The sequence below is a fragment of the Bufo gargarizans genome, chromosome 2 (assembly GCF_014858855.1).
Source record: "Bufo gargarizans isolate SCDJY-AF-19 chromosome 2, ASM1485885v1, whole genome shotgun sequence".
In the NCBI taxonomy this organism is placed as follows: domain Eukaryota; kingdom Metazoa; phylum Chordata; class Amphibia; order Anura; family Bufonidae; genus Bufo; species Bufo gargarizans.
The window spans coordinates 495,800,447-495,815,907 of NC_058081.1; the positions used below are offsets into that span (position 1 = coordinate 495,800,447).

A 15,461-nucleotide genomic window follows, 5' to 3' on the forward strand; every position below is an offset into this window, starting at 1 on the left:
CATATATTTGATAAAATACGCCCATCACCCACTAACAGGGTCATTTGATATTGGTTCATGACAAATTACGGCCCAATTATGTACTGTTCTTCCCTTTACAGCATAGTGATAACATTCTGTTTACCTGCGGCTGCCACTAGAGAGCGCTCAATGAAATAAATGGGTGCTGTATACATTTCTCTGTTGTGAGCTCCATCTAGTGGTTACTACAGCCATCAAAAATTACATACAGACGTGGACAAAATTGTTGGTACCCTTTGGTCAATGAAAGAAAAAGTCACAATGGTCACAGAAATAACTTTAATCTGACAAAAGTAATAATAAATTAAAATTCTATAAATGTTAACCAATGAAAGTCAGACATTGTTTTTCAACCATGCTTCAACAGAATTATGTAAAAAAATAAACTCATGAAACAGGCATGGACAAAAATGATGGTACCCCTAGAAAACACAGAACATAATGTGACCAAAGGGACATGTTAATTCAAGGTGTGTCCACTAATTAGCATCACAGGTGTCTACAACCTTGTAATCAGCCATTGGGCCTATATATATGGCTCCAGGTAATCACTGTGTTGTTTGGTGATATGGTGTGTACCACACTCGACATGGACCAGAGGAAGCAAAGGAAAGAGCTGTCTCAAGAGATCAGAAAGAAAATTATAGACAAGCATGTTAAAGGTAAAGGCTATAAGACCATCTCCAAGCAACTAGATGTTCCTGTGAGTACAGTTGCACATATTATTCATAAGTTTAAGATCCATGGGACTGTAGCCAACCTCCCTGGACGTGGCCGCAGGAGGAAAATTGATGACAAATCTAAGAGACGGATAATCCGAATGGTAACAAAAGAGCCTAGAAAGACTTCTAAAGAGATTCAAGGTGAACTTCATGCTCAAGGAACATCAGTGTCAGATCGCACCATCCGTCGTTGTTTGAGCCAAAGTGGACTACATGGGAGACGACCAAGGAGGACACCATTGTTGAAAACGAATCATAAAAAAGCAAGACTGGAATATGCCAAACTACATGTTGACAAGCCACAAAGCTTCTGGGAGAATGTCCTGTGGACAGATGAGACAAAAATCGAAGTTTTTGCCAAGGCACATCAGCTGTATGTTCACAGACGAAAAAATGAAGCATATCAAGAAAAGAACACTGTCCCTACTGTGAAACATGGAGGAGGCTCTGTTATGTTCTGGGGCTGCTTTGCTGCGTCTGGCACAGGGTGTCTTGAATCTGTGCAGGGTACAATGAAATCTCAAGACTATCAAGGAATTCTAGAGAGAAATGTACTAGCCAGTGTCAGAAAGCTTGGTCTCAGTCGCAGGTCATGGGTCTTGCAACAGGACAATGACCCAAAACACACCGCTAAAAACACCCAAGAATGGCTAAGAGGAAAAAATTGGACTATTCTAAAGTGGCCTTCTATGAGCCCTGACCTCAATCCTATTGAGCATCTTTGGAAGGAGCTGAAACATGCAGTCTGGAAAAGGCACCCTTCAAACCGGACACAACTGGAGCAGTTTGCTCATGAGGAGTGGGCCAAAATACCTGCTGAGAGGTGCAGATGTCTCATTGACAGTTACAGGAAGCGTTTGATTGCAGTGATTGCCTCAAAAGGTTGCGCAACAAAATATTAAGTTAGGGGTACCATCATTTTTGTCCATGCCTGTTTCATGAGTTTATTTTTTTACATAATTCTGTTGAAGCATGGTTGAAAAACAATGTCTGACTTTCATTGGTTAACATTTATAGAATTTTAATTTATTATTACTTTTGTCAGATTAAAGTTATTTCTGTGACCATTGTGACTTTTTCTTTCATTGACCAAAGGGTACCAACAATTTTGTCCACGTCTGTATATATATATATATATTCCTTTAAGATTCTGCTTGCAATCAGTGAACTGAAACACATTTTGTTTACCTTCACGGGCTGAAGAGCCCATTCTGAACTAGTTCTGCCTACACAGCTGTTATAGTGTGTCATTTTAGATAACAGTTATCAGCCTGCACTCCATTCCAGGCCGGCTAGAGATTTGATCTGCTGCAATGTTTCGCTCATCGTAACAAAGCCATCAGACTGTCAGGATTGGCTTTCATCTAAATTCGCTGACAGCAAGCAGAGTGAAAATGGTATGCTTCCAGCTGTCAGCCAGTAGATTTTATCAGAATGTATTGGATGTGCCTACAAGGAGGAAGTGCCTGTGAAACGCACAGGGCGCCGCTTATCTCAGACAATAAGAACGGACAGATGCTCCAACCTTTCCTGTTTATGTAGGGTGACTGGGCTATAGCCGCCATAGACATCACAGGTAGGTGGGCTCTAATAGGCGCATCCAATGTTTAAGGGAGGGAACGCCTGAAATTTGTCACACAATCTTCAGCTCCTGAGCCTTTATGTGCAGCCATTGTGGTCCAGTCATTCGCTGGGTTAATAAAATGCCTTGGGGTGTCACCTATAGAGGCGGCGGGGGCCTGTGTTCAGGTATTGATCCTTCCCCGACACTTTTTCTGGAGTCTGACTCCTGTTCATTCTGATAAATCCTCACCCTGCCACCGAACCTATTACAAGCGTCATTATTATGCTTGAGCAGTGGTGACAGCCCGCACGTCCCCCGATGTAGACAGACTGCCGCTCAATACCTCAGACCATTAGTCTGACATTTTCATCTTTAACCTGTTCACTGCCACATTAAAAGACCCCCACAGAACCTACATTATGTGTTACGTAGATTGCACCCCCAGAGGAGGCATGGCTTACTTATGGTGACCTTATAATAGAACCTTCCAGGACTTCAGGGAGAAGTATGAATTTTAGCCCACTTGAAGTAGGCCCATTGCCAAATTGTCTGGAACCTAATACCCTTCAATCATTACTACAGCATATGACCCCACAATCACATGACCATGTACATTGCCCTCTTAAAATACTAGCCACAGTGCTCCTAAAATAGTGTCAGCCACCACCTTCCCATAACAGCACTGACCACAGTGCCACCATAACAGTACCAGAACTACACTTCCCTTGTACAGTACTAGCCAGGTCCCATAACAGCACTAGCCACGGTGCCCTTATAACAGTACTAGTCATAGTGCCCTTATAACAGTACTAGCCTCAGTGCCCTCATAACAGTACTAGCCACAGTGCTCCCTGAACAGTACTAGCCACAGTGCCCTTATAACAGTACTAGCCACAGTGCCCTCATAACAGTACTAGCCACAGTGCCCTCATAACAGTACTAGCCACAGTGCCCTTATAACAGTACTAGCCACAGTGCCCTCTGAACAGTACTAGCCACAGTGCCCTCATAACAGTACTAGCCACAGTGCCCTCATAACAGTACTAGCCACAGTGCCCTCATCACAGTACTAGCCACAGTGCCCTCATCACAGTACTAGCCACAGTGCCCTCATCACAGTACTAGCCACAGTGCCCTCATCACAGTACTAGCCACAGTGCCCTCATCACAGTACTAGCCACAGTGCCCTCATCACAGTACTAGCCACAGTGGCATGCATCATAGTAGTAACAGAGTCACCATAAGAGTACCAGAACCACAGTTTCCCATTTACAGTGCCGCCCACAATAGTCCCATATCAGTAATATACACAGTGCCCTATTATTAGTGCCAGATACCGTGCCACATAATAGTGGCCGCATAGGACTACCAGCTACATGCCTCCTTTAAAAAGCCTGCCCCTAAAATAGTGCCAGCCACAGTGCTCCCATAACAGTACTAGCCTCAGTGCCCTCATAACAGTACCAGCCACAGTGCCCTCATACCAGTACCAGCCACAGTGCCCTCATACCAGTACCAGCCACAGTGCCCTCATAACAGTACTAGCCACAGTGCCCTCATACCAGTACTAGCCACAGTGCTCCCATAACAGTACCAGCCACAGTGCCCTCATAACAGTACCAGCCACAGTGCCCTCATAACAGTACCAGCCACAGTGCCCTCATACCAGTACCAGCCACAGTGCCCTCATACAGTACTAGCCACAGTGCCCTCATAACAGTACTAGCTACAGTGCCTTTATAACGGTACTAGCCACAGTGCCCTTATAACAGTACTAGCCACAGTGCCACCATAAGAGTACCAAAACCATAGTTCCCCATATACAGTGCCACCTATAATGGTTCTGTAAAAGCACTAGCCACAGTGCCCTATTATCTGTGCCAGATACAGTGCCGCATTATAGTGGAACAATAGGAGTACCAGCTAGATACCTCTTTTAAAAAGCCAGCAACAACACCCCTAAAATTGTGCCAGCAACAGTGCCGTCATAACAGTATTAGCCACAGTTCCCTAACAGCGCTAGCTATGGTTTCCTCCAAAGAGTGCCAGCTACCGTGACCCATGATAGTGGCACTATATGAGTACCAGCTACATTACCTTTTAAAAAAATAAATAAAAAAATCAACCACAATGCCCCTAAATAGTGCCAGCCACAGTGCCCTCAGAATGGCAATAGCCATGGTTCCTTGAGAAGGGCTCCAGCAAAAGTGCCAATCACTGTGCCCCATCTCTTATGCCGTTACAGAATAGCAGATATGCTAATGTTCAAACGCCAGTCCATCCTGCCATCACATCACACAACCATCAATGCTGTCATCAGTAATCTGGAAGGACACCTAACTTTTTCCGAGAGTCTCATAGGCAATCCAGCGAGGTAGGTATGACCTATAGCAGGGGTCAGCAACCTTCTGCACTCCAGCTGTTGTGAAACTACAATTCCCAGCATGCTCCATTAATTCCTATGATATTTCTTAGAAGAGCAGAGCAAGTATGCATGCTGGGAGTTGTAGTTTTACAACAGCTGGAGTGCCGGAGGTTGCCTACCCCTGACCTATAGCATTGTTAATTCTGATTTTCCTGATTTCTGAATACAATGCCTGAACAACAGTGAAGACTGACACATACTGCAGATTGCCAGCAGACAGGGAACAGAGGGATGCTATAACTCTGAAGAATAGTGAATACCTCTGTCATGTTAGCAGGTGTCACCCATGTTTATCATGAACGCTCTCATACGTAGGTCTATCCATTACCAGTACATCTAGAGGAGGTAGAGGTTCAGTTCATGCAGATGACTTCTGAGATGTCTTCATCTTGATGCACTCTGCTTATTAGAAGCCATTTGCTCCACATTTCCTTCAAACAGACTTAAGATGAAGCATTTTGCATGTCCTGTGATTTCAGACTCTCGGAAGCCGTGATATTGGTATTAAGAAAACATCTTTCATCTAGAAAATGGGCGACAGCAATTACATGCAAATCACTGCGATCTATGGAGGCTTCTCTCACTTCTGTGGGGCTCAGGAAGGAGGGCGAGTATGGCCAGATCTGCTATAGCCTAAGTAGACAGCACTGCTGGTGTACAGGGCCACGCCCCAGCTGGTATACAGGGCCGCGCCCCAGCTGGTGTACAGGGCCACACCCCAGCTGGTGTACAGGGCCACACCCCAGCTGGTGTACAGGGCCACACCCCAGCTGGTGTACAGGGCCACACCCCAGCTGGTGTACAGGGCCACACCCCAGCTGGTGTACAGGGCCACACCCCAGCTGGGGTACAGGGCCACACCCCAGCTGGCGTACAGGGCCACACCCCAGCTGGCGTACAGGGCCACACCCCAGCTGGCGTACAGGGCCACACCCCAGCTGGCATACAGGGCCACACCCCAGCTGGTATACAGGGCCACAACCGAGCTGGTATACAGGGCCACACCCCAGCTGGTATACAGGGCCACACCCCAGCTGGTATACAGGGCCACACCCCAGCTGGTATACAGGGCCACACCCCAGCTGGTATACAGGGCCACACCCCAGCTGGTATACAGGGCCACACCCCAGCTGGTATACAGGGCCACACCTCAGCTGGTGTACATGGCCACACCCCAGCTGGTGTACAGGGCCACACCCAGGGCACATACTGTACATTCAGGGATATTCCATTTCAAAACCTCTGCTTGTTGGCAGTGAATAGGGACAGTCAATGTTAAAGGGTCATTCTATAAACATATGTAGTATCCACAGGCCATAACTACCTGATAGAGGTGGGTACCATATAGCACTTAGCTGTTTCTGTAGCTCCCACCTTTCCACAGAAGTAAGGAAGTAAATGCTGTGAATACACAAAAAAAGGGGTCAAGGGACCAGTGTTCTCCCGACAGGTGATGGTTCTGCACTAATCGGGATGTGTACCTGTAGGTGGGATGTTCCCTTATCAGATTATGTTATGACATATCATGGGTATATGTCTTAGGCCCCTTGCAGATGAGCGATTGTCACGCTGCGAGTCTGCAACGCAGCTCTCGTCCTGACCTGCCACGACTGACGGAGTCACATAGAATTATATTGATTTATGATGCTATGTAACCCTTAGGCTTCTTTCACACGGGCGTCCCGGATTTTCTCCGGATGCGTCCCGGGTGCATTGCGGGAAACTCGCAGGGGTAGGCACGCAATTTCAGTCAGTTTTGACTACGATTGCGTTCCGTTGTTCAGTTTTTTCCGCTCGAGGGCAATGCGTTTTGCACGTGCGTGAGAAAAAAATGAATGTGGTACCCAGACCCGAACTTCTTCACTGAAGTTTGGGTTAGATGTTCTGTATATTTTATTATTTTCATGGTTATAAGGGAAAATAATAGCATTCTTAATACAGAATGCATAGTAAAATGTTGCTTAAGGGGTTAAAAAATAAAAAAAATTAACTCCACTTGATCGCGCAGCCGGCCTCGCCTACTTTCTTCTTCTTACAGGACCTGCATGGGTCCGGATTGAGTGCGGGTGCAATGCGTTCACTCATGCATTGCACCCACGCGGAATACTCGCCCATGTGAAAGGGGCCTAAGGCAGTGATGGCCAGTTCGCCCGTGAACACATGCAAGCTGCCATCTTAACTGACAAGTCCGGCGATGCACAGGTAAGTCCTTACCTGTGCGCGAGACGGCCTGAAATGAAATGCGGTCTCCGGGTGCAGGCAGTTCCGAGAACAGCCCGATGAAGGCCCCCGGCGTCTGTTTTCGGAACTGCCTGCTCCTGGAGACCGCATTTCATTTCAGACCGGCTCCCGTCACAGGCACAGGTAAGGACTTACCTGTGCCTCGCCGGACTTGTGAGTAAAGATGGCAGCTCGCATGTGTTCGTGTTTAGTGGTCCACAAATTGCGGATATCGTCAATTTGTGGACCACAATTTGTGGATATCGTCTGTGTGCATTTTGCATCTTGCGGAACGGAATGTCCAGCCCATAGTAGAACAGTCCTATTGTTGTAATATCGACAAAAATAGGACATTTTCTATATTTTGAGAGAACACAGAGTGCTGGCTGCATTTTTTGTGGCCCCATTGAAGTGAATGGCTCTGCATCCAATCCGCCAAAAATGCTAAGGGCTCATATACATGCCCGTATTTATTTTTCAAGAAATGTATCTGCAAAAAAAAAAAAACGGATGATATACATGAGACGTCGTTTTTAGTTTTTTTTGTGGGTCTATTGTAACAATGCCTGTCTTTGTCCGCAAAATGGACAAGAATAGGGCATGTTCTATTCTTTTTGCGCAAGGTACATACGGACACGGAATGTCATTTCCGTTTTTTTCCAAACCCCATTGAAATTAGAATGAAAATGGAAGAAAAAAAATAAGTTTGTGTGCATGAGCCCTAAGGCTGTATACCCATCCTAAACCCTCACAGCTGAGGTTTTTTACTATGTATCCATCCATATTATCCTCTAAAGACGTCAGCAGCACAAACGTGTCCCCTATAAATTGACTCCAGTGTATCAGTGCTAGTTAAAGGGGTTGTCCGGTTTCTGATATAGGTTAAGGATAGGTCATTAATATCAGAACGGTGGGGGTCTGACTCCCAGCACCCCGCCAATCAGCTGTTTAAAGAGACTGCTCGCGAGCGCTGCGTTCTCTTTACTGCTTACCTGCTCGCCATTGACATCGCAGCAGCGAGTAATGCACTTGCTCCTTCCCGTTCAAGTGAATGAGATGGAGGAGCTGTAATTACACTGCTCATCACTGCAATGTCGATGGTGAGCAGGTAAACGGTAAAGAGAATGCAGCGCTCGCACAATCACCGCAGTCTCATTAAACAGCTGATCGGCAGGGTGCTGATATGATATGAACTATCCCGAGTATAGGCCATCAATTTTGAAAACCAGAAAACCCCTTTAAATTTATTAGCCTGGAGTCCAGATTTCTAGACTGGCTACAACTGTGACAAACTCTCAGCTGTGAGAACTATTAGGTCTGTACAGGATCTGAATATAACCATGAATGTCCTGCTTATCCAGCATGGGTCTATTTAGTCCATATCAGGATTTCTGGACAGTTGGATTAATGGAATTTACCTGTAGATATTAGGGCTCACGCACACAAATAGTGTCCAGCTGTGTGCACCCCTGGTACGGATGCAGACCCATTGACGGGTCCACAATACAGCAAAAGATAGGGCATGTCTTATGTTTTGCGGTGCGGAGGCATGGACCCGAAATCCTATGGAAGCACTTGGTAGTGCTCACGTGGGCTTCCAATCACCGGAAATTAGGCTGGGTTCACACCTGAGCGTTTTACAGCGCGTTCCTACGCGCTGTAAAACGCTCAACAGGCAAGAACCAATGATTCCCTATGGGAATGGTTCTCACCTGAGTGTTTTACAGCGCGTACGATCGCGCTGTAAAACGCCCGACGCCCCAAGAAGTACATGAGCTTCTTTGGGGCGTCTTGTCGCACGTTCCCGTACATAGACTTAGCGGGAACGCGCGACAATGGGCGCTCGCTTGTCTCTGTATGCGCGATTGCAAACACCCGTACAATCGCGCATACAGAGCGTACGTTCAAGTACGCTCAGGTCTGAACCCAGCGTCAAGCTTGTCTGCATGAGCCCTTAGATGAGTTCCCTGTACTCCAGGAATTGCTTGGTTAGGAACAAGTCAATATAGATAAAGGGAAATAAATCAATGATAATGAATTGTGAAAATGCTACCATTGTACAAGGTCCGCTGCTTAAAGGGTTAAAAGTGTATTTGATGCATATTCTGCATGTGACCTGCACAAGGAGTTACCGCTGCTGCTAGGTGGGGCTGTGACTCCCTCCCCATAGGGAGGACTAGGGTACGACTTGTGACCGGCTTCTGTTTTGCATTCCGTTATATTCTGTTATAAATGAATCCATAACGGAATCCCTACACTATCCGACCACCGAACCCGAACCTGTAAAATTCGGCTTCGCTCATCCCTACTTCCCACCATTACCTTGCTCCATTATATATCTTTTTTTGGTGTTCTGAAGCTGTTTTTAGTCTTCTTATGCTCCCAGTCAGACAGGAAGCCAAGTGGTTGCTCGGTAAAATGGACGAAATGCTGTGTGAGATCAGAAACGTAGATAGAATTTACAAAGCTAGGTGTACGCAACTACTAGTGTGGAGTTACACTTTAATTCACCCCCATAGTTGTTTCCCCATAGACCGAAGGAATCCCTAATGATAGGGACCCAGAGAAATCCATTCTACATGAGTTCTGCTGTCTTCTGGGCTTCCAGGAGGACTGACAGGACACAGATGCACTTGTTGAAGAGTCAAAGTGAATTCTTAATATGATCTTCATTTATTAATTTATCCCCAAGGTAACAAGAAATCTGCATTTTTGGAACAAGTCGTCCTTCTGCCTCATGCAATTAGAAAGAATACTTCAATAGGAAGAAGCTAAACATATTTTTTCTGGCTTCCCAACCCTATTTTCCTCTCAGTTCAAAAGTCCGCCTTTGACTAAATGGGCACCTAAATAGGATTTATGGGGTATCTAAGCCAAATGTTTGCTATACTGTCTGCTAGGCCATGTATGTAAGCGTGTTAATGTGTGGTACTGTCTTCTGATCTGTATATCTAAGCCTTTCATGTGTTATACTGTCTGCTGAGCGGTGGGGTATCTAAGCCTATTGTGTTTCATACTGACCGCTAAGCCATGTGTGTGTCTATCATGTGTTATAGTGTCTTCTTCTGAATGGGGTATGTAAGCCTAGTATGTGTGATATTATCTGCGGAGTTATGTATCTAAGCGTGGTACTGTTTTCTGGGCTGTGTATCTACATCACTGGGAGTATTTAGCTAATAGCCTATTAGCCATTGTGGTGGGCAGTGATACAGTAAGGTTTATGCAGAAGTGTAAAGGGGGCATATACCCGATCTGTATAGATGCACCTCTATTGTCCCAACATAGCTCATGGACGGTATTTCCATCTCATAAAGCAGTACATTGCTGAGATACCTTATCATTTTCTGATAGGGGTCTGTCGTCTGGGTCTGTCGTATTTCAATTTTTCCGTTCCGTTGAAAGATAGAACATGTCCTATTATTGCCCGCAAATCACCCCACTAAACTGATTTTTTTTTTTTTGTCTACTTATAATCCCTATGCTGCGATATTGCTATACCATATGTTATTAATAATTTTAGTTCGGTAGATTTTGCAAAAAACATACTTTTATGATATGCTAATTACCTTTCTACCAGCAAGTAGGGCGTCTACTTGCTGGTAGCAGCCGCAGAAAAACGCCCCCTCCTCCTGTTGATTGACAGGACCAGCCGCGATCTCCTCCGGCTGGCCCTGTCAGCATTTCAAACATCGCGCGCCTGTGTTGATTCGGCGCTGGCGCTCTGAGATAAGGAGGCTCGCCTCCTCAGCACTCCCTCAGTGCGCCTGCGCCGATGACGTCACCGAAAGAGAAGACGACATTGGCGCAAGCGCACTGAGGGAGTGCTGAGGAGGTGAGCCTCCTTATCTCAGAGCGCCTGCGCCGAATCAACACAACACGATTTTTGAAATGCTGACAGGGCCAGCCGGAGGAGGAGATTGCGGCTGGCCCTGGCAATCAACAAGAGGAGGGGGCGGTTTTCTGTGGCTGCTACCAGCAAGTAGACGCCCTACTTGCTGGTAGAAAGGTAATTAGCATATCATAAAAGTAATTTTTTTGCAAAATCTACTTAACGAAAATTATTAATAACATAAGGTATAGCAATATCGCAGGATAGGGATTATAAGTACACACAAAAAAAAAAGCAGTTTAGTGGGGTGACAGAAGCCCTTTAAGCTTTAGCTGGACAATGTTTAGGGCAATAGGAGCTCCCACACGTGTCATGTGGGCTGAGCCTTGCTCCTATTTATGCCAAGTCCCTCATGGAGAGGTGTGGGCTGAACTTTGCTCTTATTCATGCCATGTCCCTCATGGAGAGGTGTGTGCTGAACTTTGCTCTTATTCATGCCATGTGCCTCATGGAGAGGTGTGTGGTGAACCTTGCTACTGAAGTAATTTCTCAAACTGAACCTTGCACTAGTTGTGCAATGTTAAAAAAAATTATTTCTCGTAACTTCTGTCAGACATGGCGTCTGCTGATCTGGGAGATGAGCTGCTCTGCTCCATCTGTCTGCACATTTATACAGATCCTGTAATGCTGAGATGTGGACACAACTTCTGCCGGGCCTGTATTGATCAGGTCCTGAAGACAAAAAACACCTCTGGAGTTTATTCCTGTCCTGAGTGTAGAATCAAGTTTCAGAAGCGACCAGTGTTGGAGAAGAACTTCAAACTTTGTAACATAGTGGAAAGATTCACGTCTACTCAGCCACGTCCAGAGGAGGTCGACATGATCTGCTGCACTTACTGTATTCATTCTCCTGTACCTGCTTTAAAATCCTGTCTACACTGTGAAGCTTCTCTGTGTGATAACCACCTGAGAGTTCACAGCAAGTCCGCAGAACACATCCTAACTGAACCCACCACTTCCCTGGAGAACAGGAAATGTTCTGTCCATAAGAAGATACTGGAATATTACTGCACTGAGGATGCTGCTTGTATCTGTGTGTCCTGCAGTTTGACTGGAGAACACCAGGGACATCAAATACAACTCCTAAATGAGGCTTCGGTCAAGAAGAAGGAACAGCTAAGGAAAGTCTTAGACAATCTGTCTTTAAAGACAGAAGGAAATGTGTCAAGGGTCCACACACTGTGTAAGCACATGACAAATGTCAATGACAGAGCTGAGTTTCTAAGTCAGAATACCGTTGGTCTCTTAACAGAAATCAGGAGACAAGTGGATGACCTGGAGAAGATGCTCCTGAGTGAGATCTCCAGGCAGAAAGAGCAGGTATCACTCTCAGTCTCTGATCTCATCCAGCAGCTGGACACTGAGAAAGAAGACTTGTCTATGACAATGTTTGCTATTACACAGATGTGCGCTATGACTGATCCAATCATAGTCTTAAAAGATCAAGAGCTTCTTGAATCAAACATACAAGAAATGGCTACTTGTACCAGAGATGATATCCATACTGTCGGTGATCTGGATATACTTGTTATGTCTAATATGATTCACACAGCTATGGAAAACATTGTCGAAAAGATAAAGTTCCAAGGCTTCAACATGCCTGAAGCTTCCGACGTCTTTTTGGACATCAACACTGCAGGTAATGATGTAGCAGTGTCCGAAGACCTCAAAACGGCCTCCTGGCTTGGAGTAAGCCAAAACCGTCCAGATACTCCTGAAACTTTTCAGTCATGTCAAGTCTTGAGCAAGAGCGTTTTTTCCTCATGGAAACATTTCTTGGAAGTGGAAAGCAATGACAAAGGAGACTGGTGTGTGGGAATGAGCTATTCCAGTATAGACAGGAAAGGGGAGCAGTGCAATATTGGACACAATGATAGGTCATGGGGACTGCAACTATGGGACAATCAATATTCTGTTATACACGACTCAAATGTTATCCCGCTCCCAGCTCAGCATTCTTGCAAGAAACTAGGTCTGTATCTGGATTACGATGCTGGACAGCTGTCCTTTTATGAGCTGTGTGACCCAATGAGACACTTATACACCTTTACTGCCACCTTCACCGAGCCCCTTCATGTTCTGTGTTGGGTACTGGGCAGCTCTTTAAGGTTCAGAAGTGGAAATAATAACAACTGAAGGTATGGAAGCAAGTGGTACAGATACAGAAGCAAGACTTGACTATTCAAGATGTCTCCCGTAATGTCAGTAAAACTTAGTCACTTTCAAGATCTGACCTACATTACATCTCTCATCTCTACATCATAGTCTCAGATTAGGACCCAGTTCTTGTCATTGTTGGTAATGGAATGTATAGCAAAGTCTGTGGAGATCATTTACTCATTTTATGTCTTAGATTTCCCCCGTAACTTTGTATTTGTGACAAGGTATGAGCCCAAAATGGCATAAAAAACTACAGATCACCCCACAAAAAATTCCTCTTCAAAGTTTACCTGCGCGCCATCTCTTTTGCAATGTCAGTGCGGTGTAATTACAACTAGTGATGAGCGGCAGGGGCTATATTCGAATTCGCTATATTTCACGAATATTTAGGCGAATATTCGTCATATATTCGCGAATTCAAGATTATTTTCTTGATTGAGCAAAATCGGCAATGTAATATTTGCGTAATGCGTGCGAAATACAGGCGTGGGTCTTTTTTGCTACATTTTCCAATCTGCTAGAAGTTTCCTGAGACTGGTAAAAATGGTTGGCACGGCAGAACATTAAAAATGGCTTTATATGCAGATCGAGTGCTCCAATATATTCGCGATTGCGCTAATCGGTACTAATAAAGCAAATATTTTGGCGCAATACGTGAACCTTCACATTTTAGCAGGTCTGCATGTATGTATGGACAGCAGAACCTATCACAGAACTTTAAAAAAACTGTAGAAAATGGCTGCTGGGGAGGTTCTTATATAGTAATGGGTAGGCAACTTTCCTATTGTTTGCTAGGGATGTTGCTAAGCTCAGACTAAGGCCTCATGCACACGACAGTATTTTTTCACGGTCCGCAAAACGGGGTTCCGTTGGTCCGTGATCCGTGACCGTTTTTTCGTCCGTGGATCTTCCTTGATTTTTGGAGGATCCACGGATATGAAAAAAAAGTCGTTTTGGTGTCCGCCTGGCCGTGCGAAGCCAAACGGATCCGTCCTGAATTACAATGCAAGTCAATGGGGACGGAATCCGTTTGACGTTGACACAATATGGTGCAATTGCAAACGGATCCGTCCCCATTGACTTTCAATGTAAAGTCTGGAGTCCCTTTTATACCATCGGAGTTTTCTCCAATCCAATGGTATATTTTAACTTGAAACGTCCCCATCACTATGGGAACGCCTCTGTGTTAGAATATACTGTCGGATCTGAGTTTTCATGAAGTGAAAACTCAGCTCTGAAAAAGCTTTTATGCAGACGGATCTTCGGATCCGTCTGTATGAAAGTAACCTACGGCCACGGATCACGGACACGGATGCCAATCTTGTGTGCATCCGTGTTCTTTCACGGACCCATTGACTTGAATGGGTCCGTGAACCGTTGTCCGTCAAAAAAATAGGACAGGATACACGGATCACGGTCTCGGCTGCAAAACGGTGCATTTTCCGATTTTTCCACGGACCCATTGAAAGTCAATGGGTCCGCGAAAAAAAACGGAAAAAGGAACAACGGCCACGGATGCACACAACGGTCGTGTGCATGAGGCCTAAGACATTGCAGCCTTCTTGAAGTGCCGATATTCACGATTCGAATATTCGCGCCCAACACTAACTACCTTGTCTCATTCAAGTAAATGGAATTTGAAAACAAACGCCCTCTGGTTGCTAGAAATCAAAAAGATAGAAAGGTCCTACACGGTGGAGCTTCGTGTCTTCAGCGTCATAATGATGATGTTAGCGGGTACGTTTTAGAAAAGTGTAACTGCTTCACTGTGGAATCACTCCGGCCATTTGCTTGCTTTGTATTTCACTCTTGAAGGTCAGCAGTGGGGCAGTGCCGCTGCTGTGCCAGCTTAACGCAGACAAAAAGTCTCAGCTGTGGAAAGAGAGCAGATGGCGTGAATGTTCAGCTGAGTTTTAAATACAATGCACCCGGGGCTTTGTGCTCTCTCACTGTGAAAATCACCCTCGTTCACAGAGGAATAGATGGGGAAGAGTAGTCGCTGAGACCAGGGAAATGTAACGGGGGGAACGGGAAAGCATAGTTCAGACTTCAGATCCCGTAGACAAAAATACTGTTATTTAAGGGATTGTCCAAATTTACTCTCCGCCAATGGGACCCGGCTAGGAAAAACATAGTGCTTTGCCGCTACACCTCAGTCTCATATTTGCATCCAAGTATCAATACAATATGCGCAATTTTCCAAGTACTTTGCTGTTTTTTTTAATGTACTTTCATTTATATCCTAAACTCCATTCACATCCAAAGCAAGACAGAGAATTCTGCATGTTGCTACTTTTGATGCATTCTAGCCATGCAGACAATCATGTGATCTGTGCTGGGCAAATACATTTGACTAGTCTAAGTGAATATGAACCTAACTGAAAAGCAACCACCAGAGGTTAAAGTAAGGGCTCATGCACACCACCGTATGTATTTTGCGGTCCGCAAAACATGGATACG

General features: G+C 45.3%; 2 protein-coding genes across 3 annotated transcripts in view; one reads left to right on the forward strand and one right to left on the reverse strand.

Moving 5' to 3' along the window:
- The window catches only part of LARGE1 (LARGE xylosyl- and glucuronyltransferase 1), a 537,914-nt gene that overhangs the window by 62,718 nt on the left and 459,735 nt on the right, over positions 1-15,461 (reverse strand). The gene's annotated exons all lie outside the window — the stretch shown is intronic.
- LOC122928412 (E3 ubiquitin-protein ligase TRIM39-like) lies at positions 11,397-13,286 on the forward strand. Its single transcript, XM_044281212.1, has one exon. The coding sequence runs from the start codon at positions 11,397-11,399 to the stop codon at positions 12,975-12,977; it is 1,581 nt and encodes a 526-aa protein (XP_044137147.1). The 3' UTR covers positions 12,978-13,286.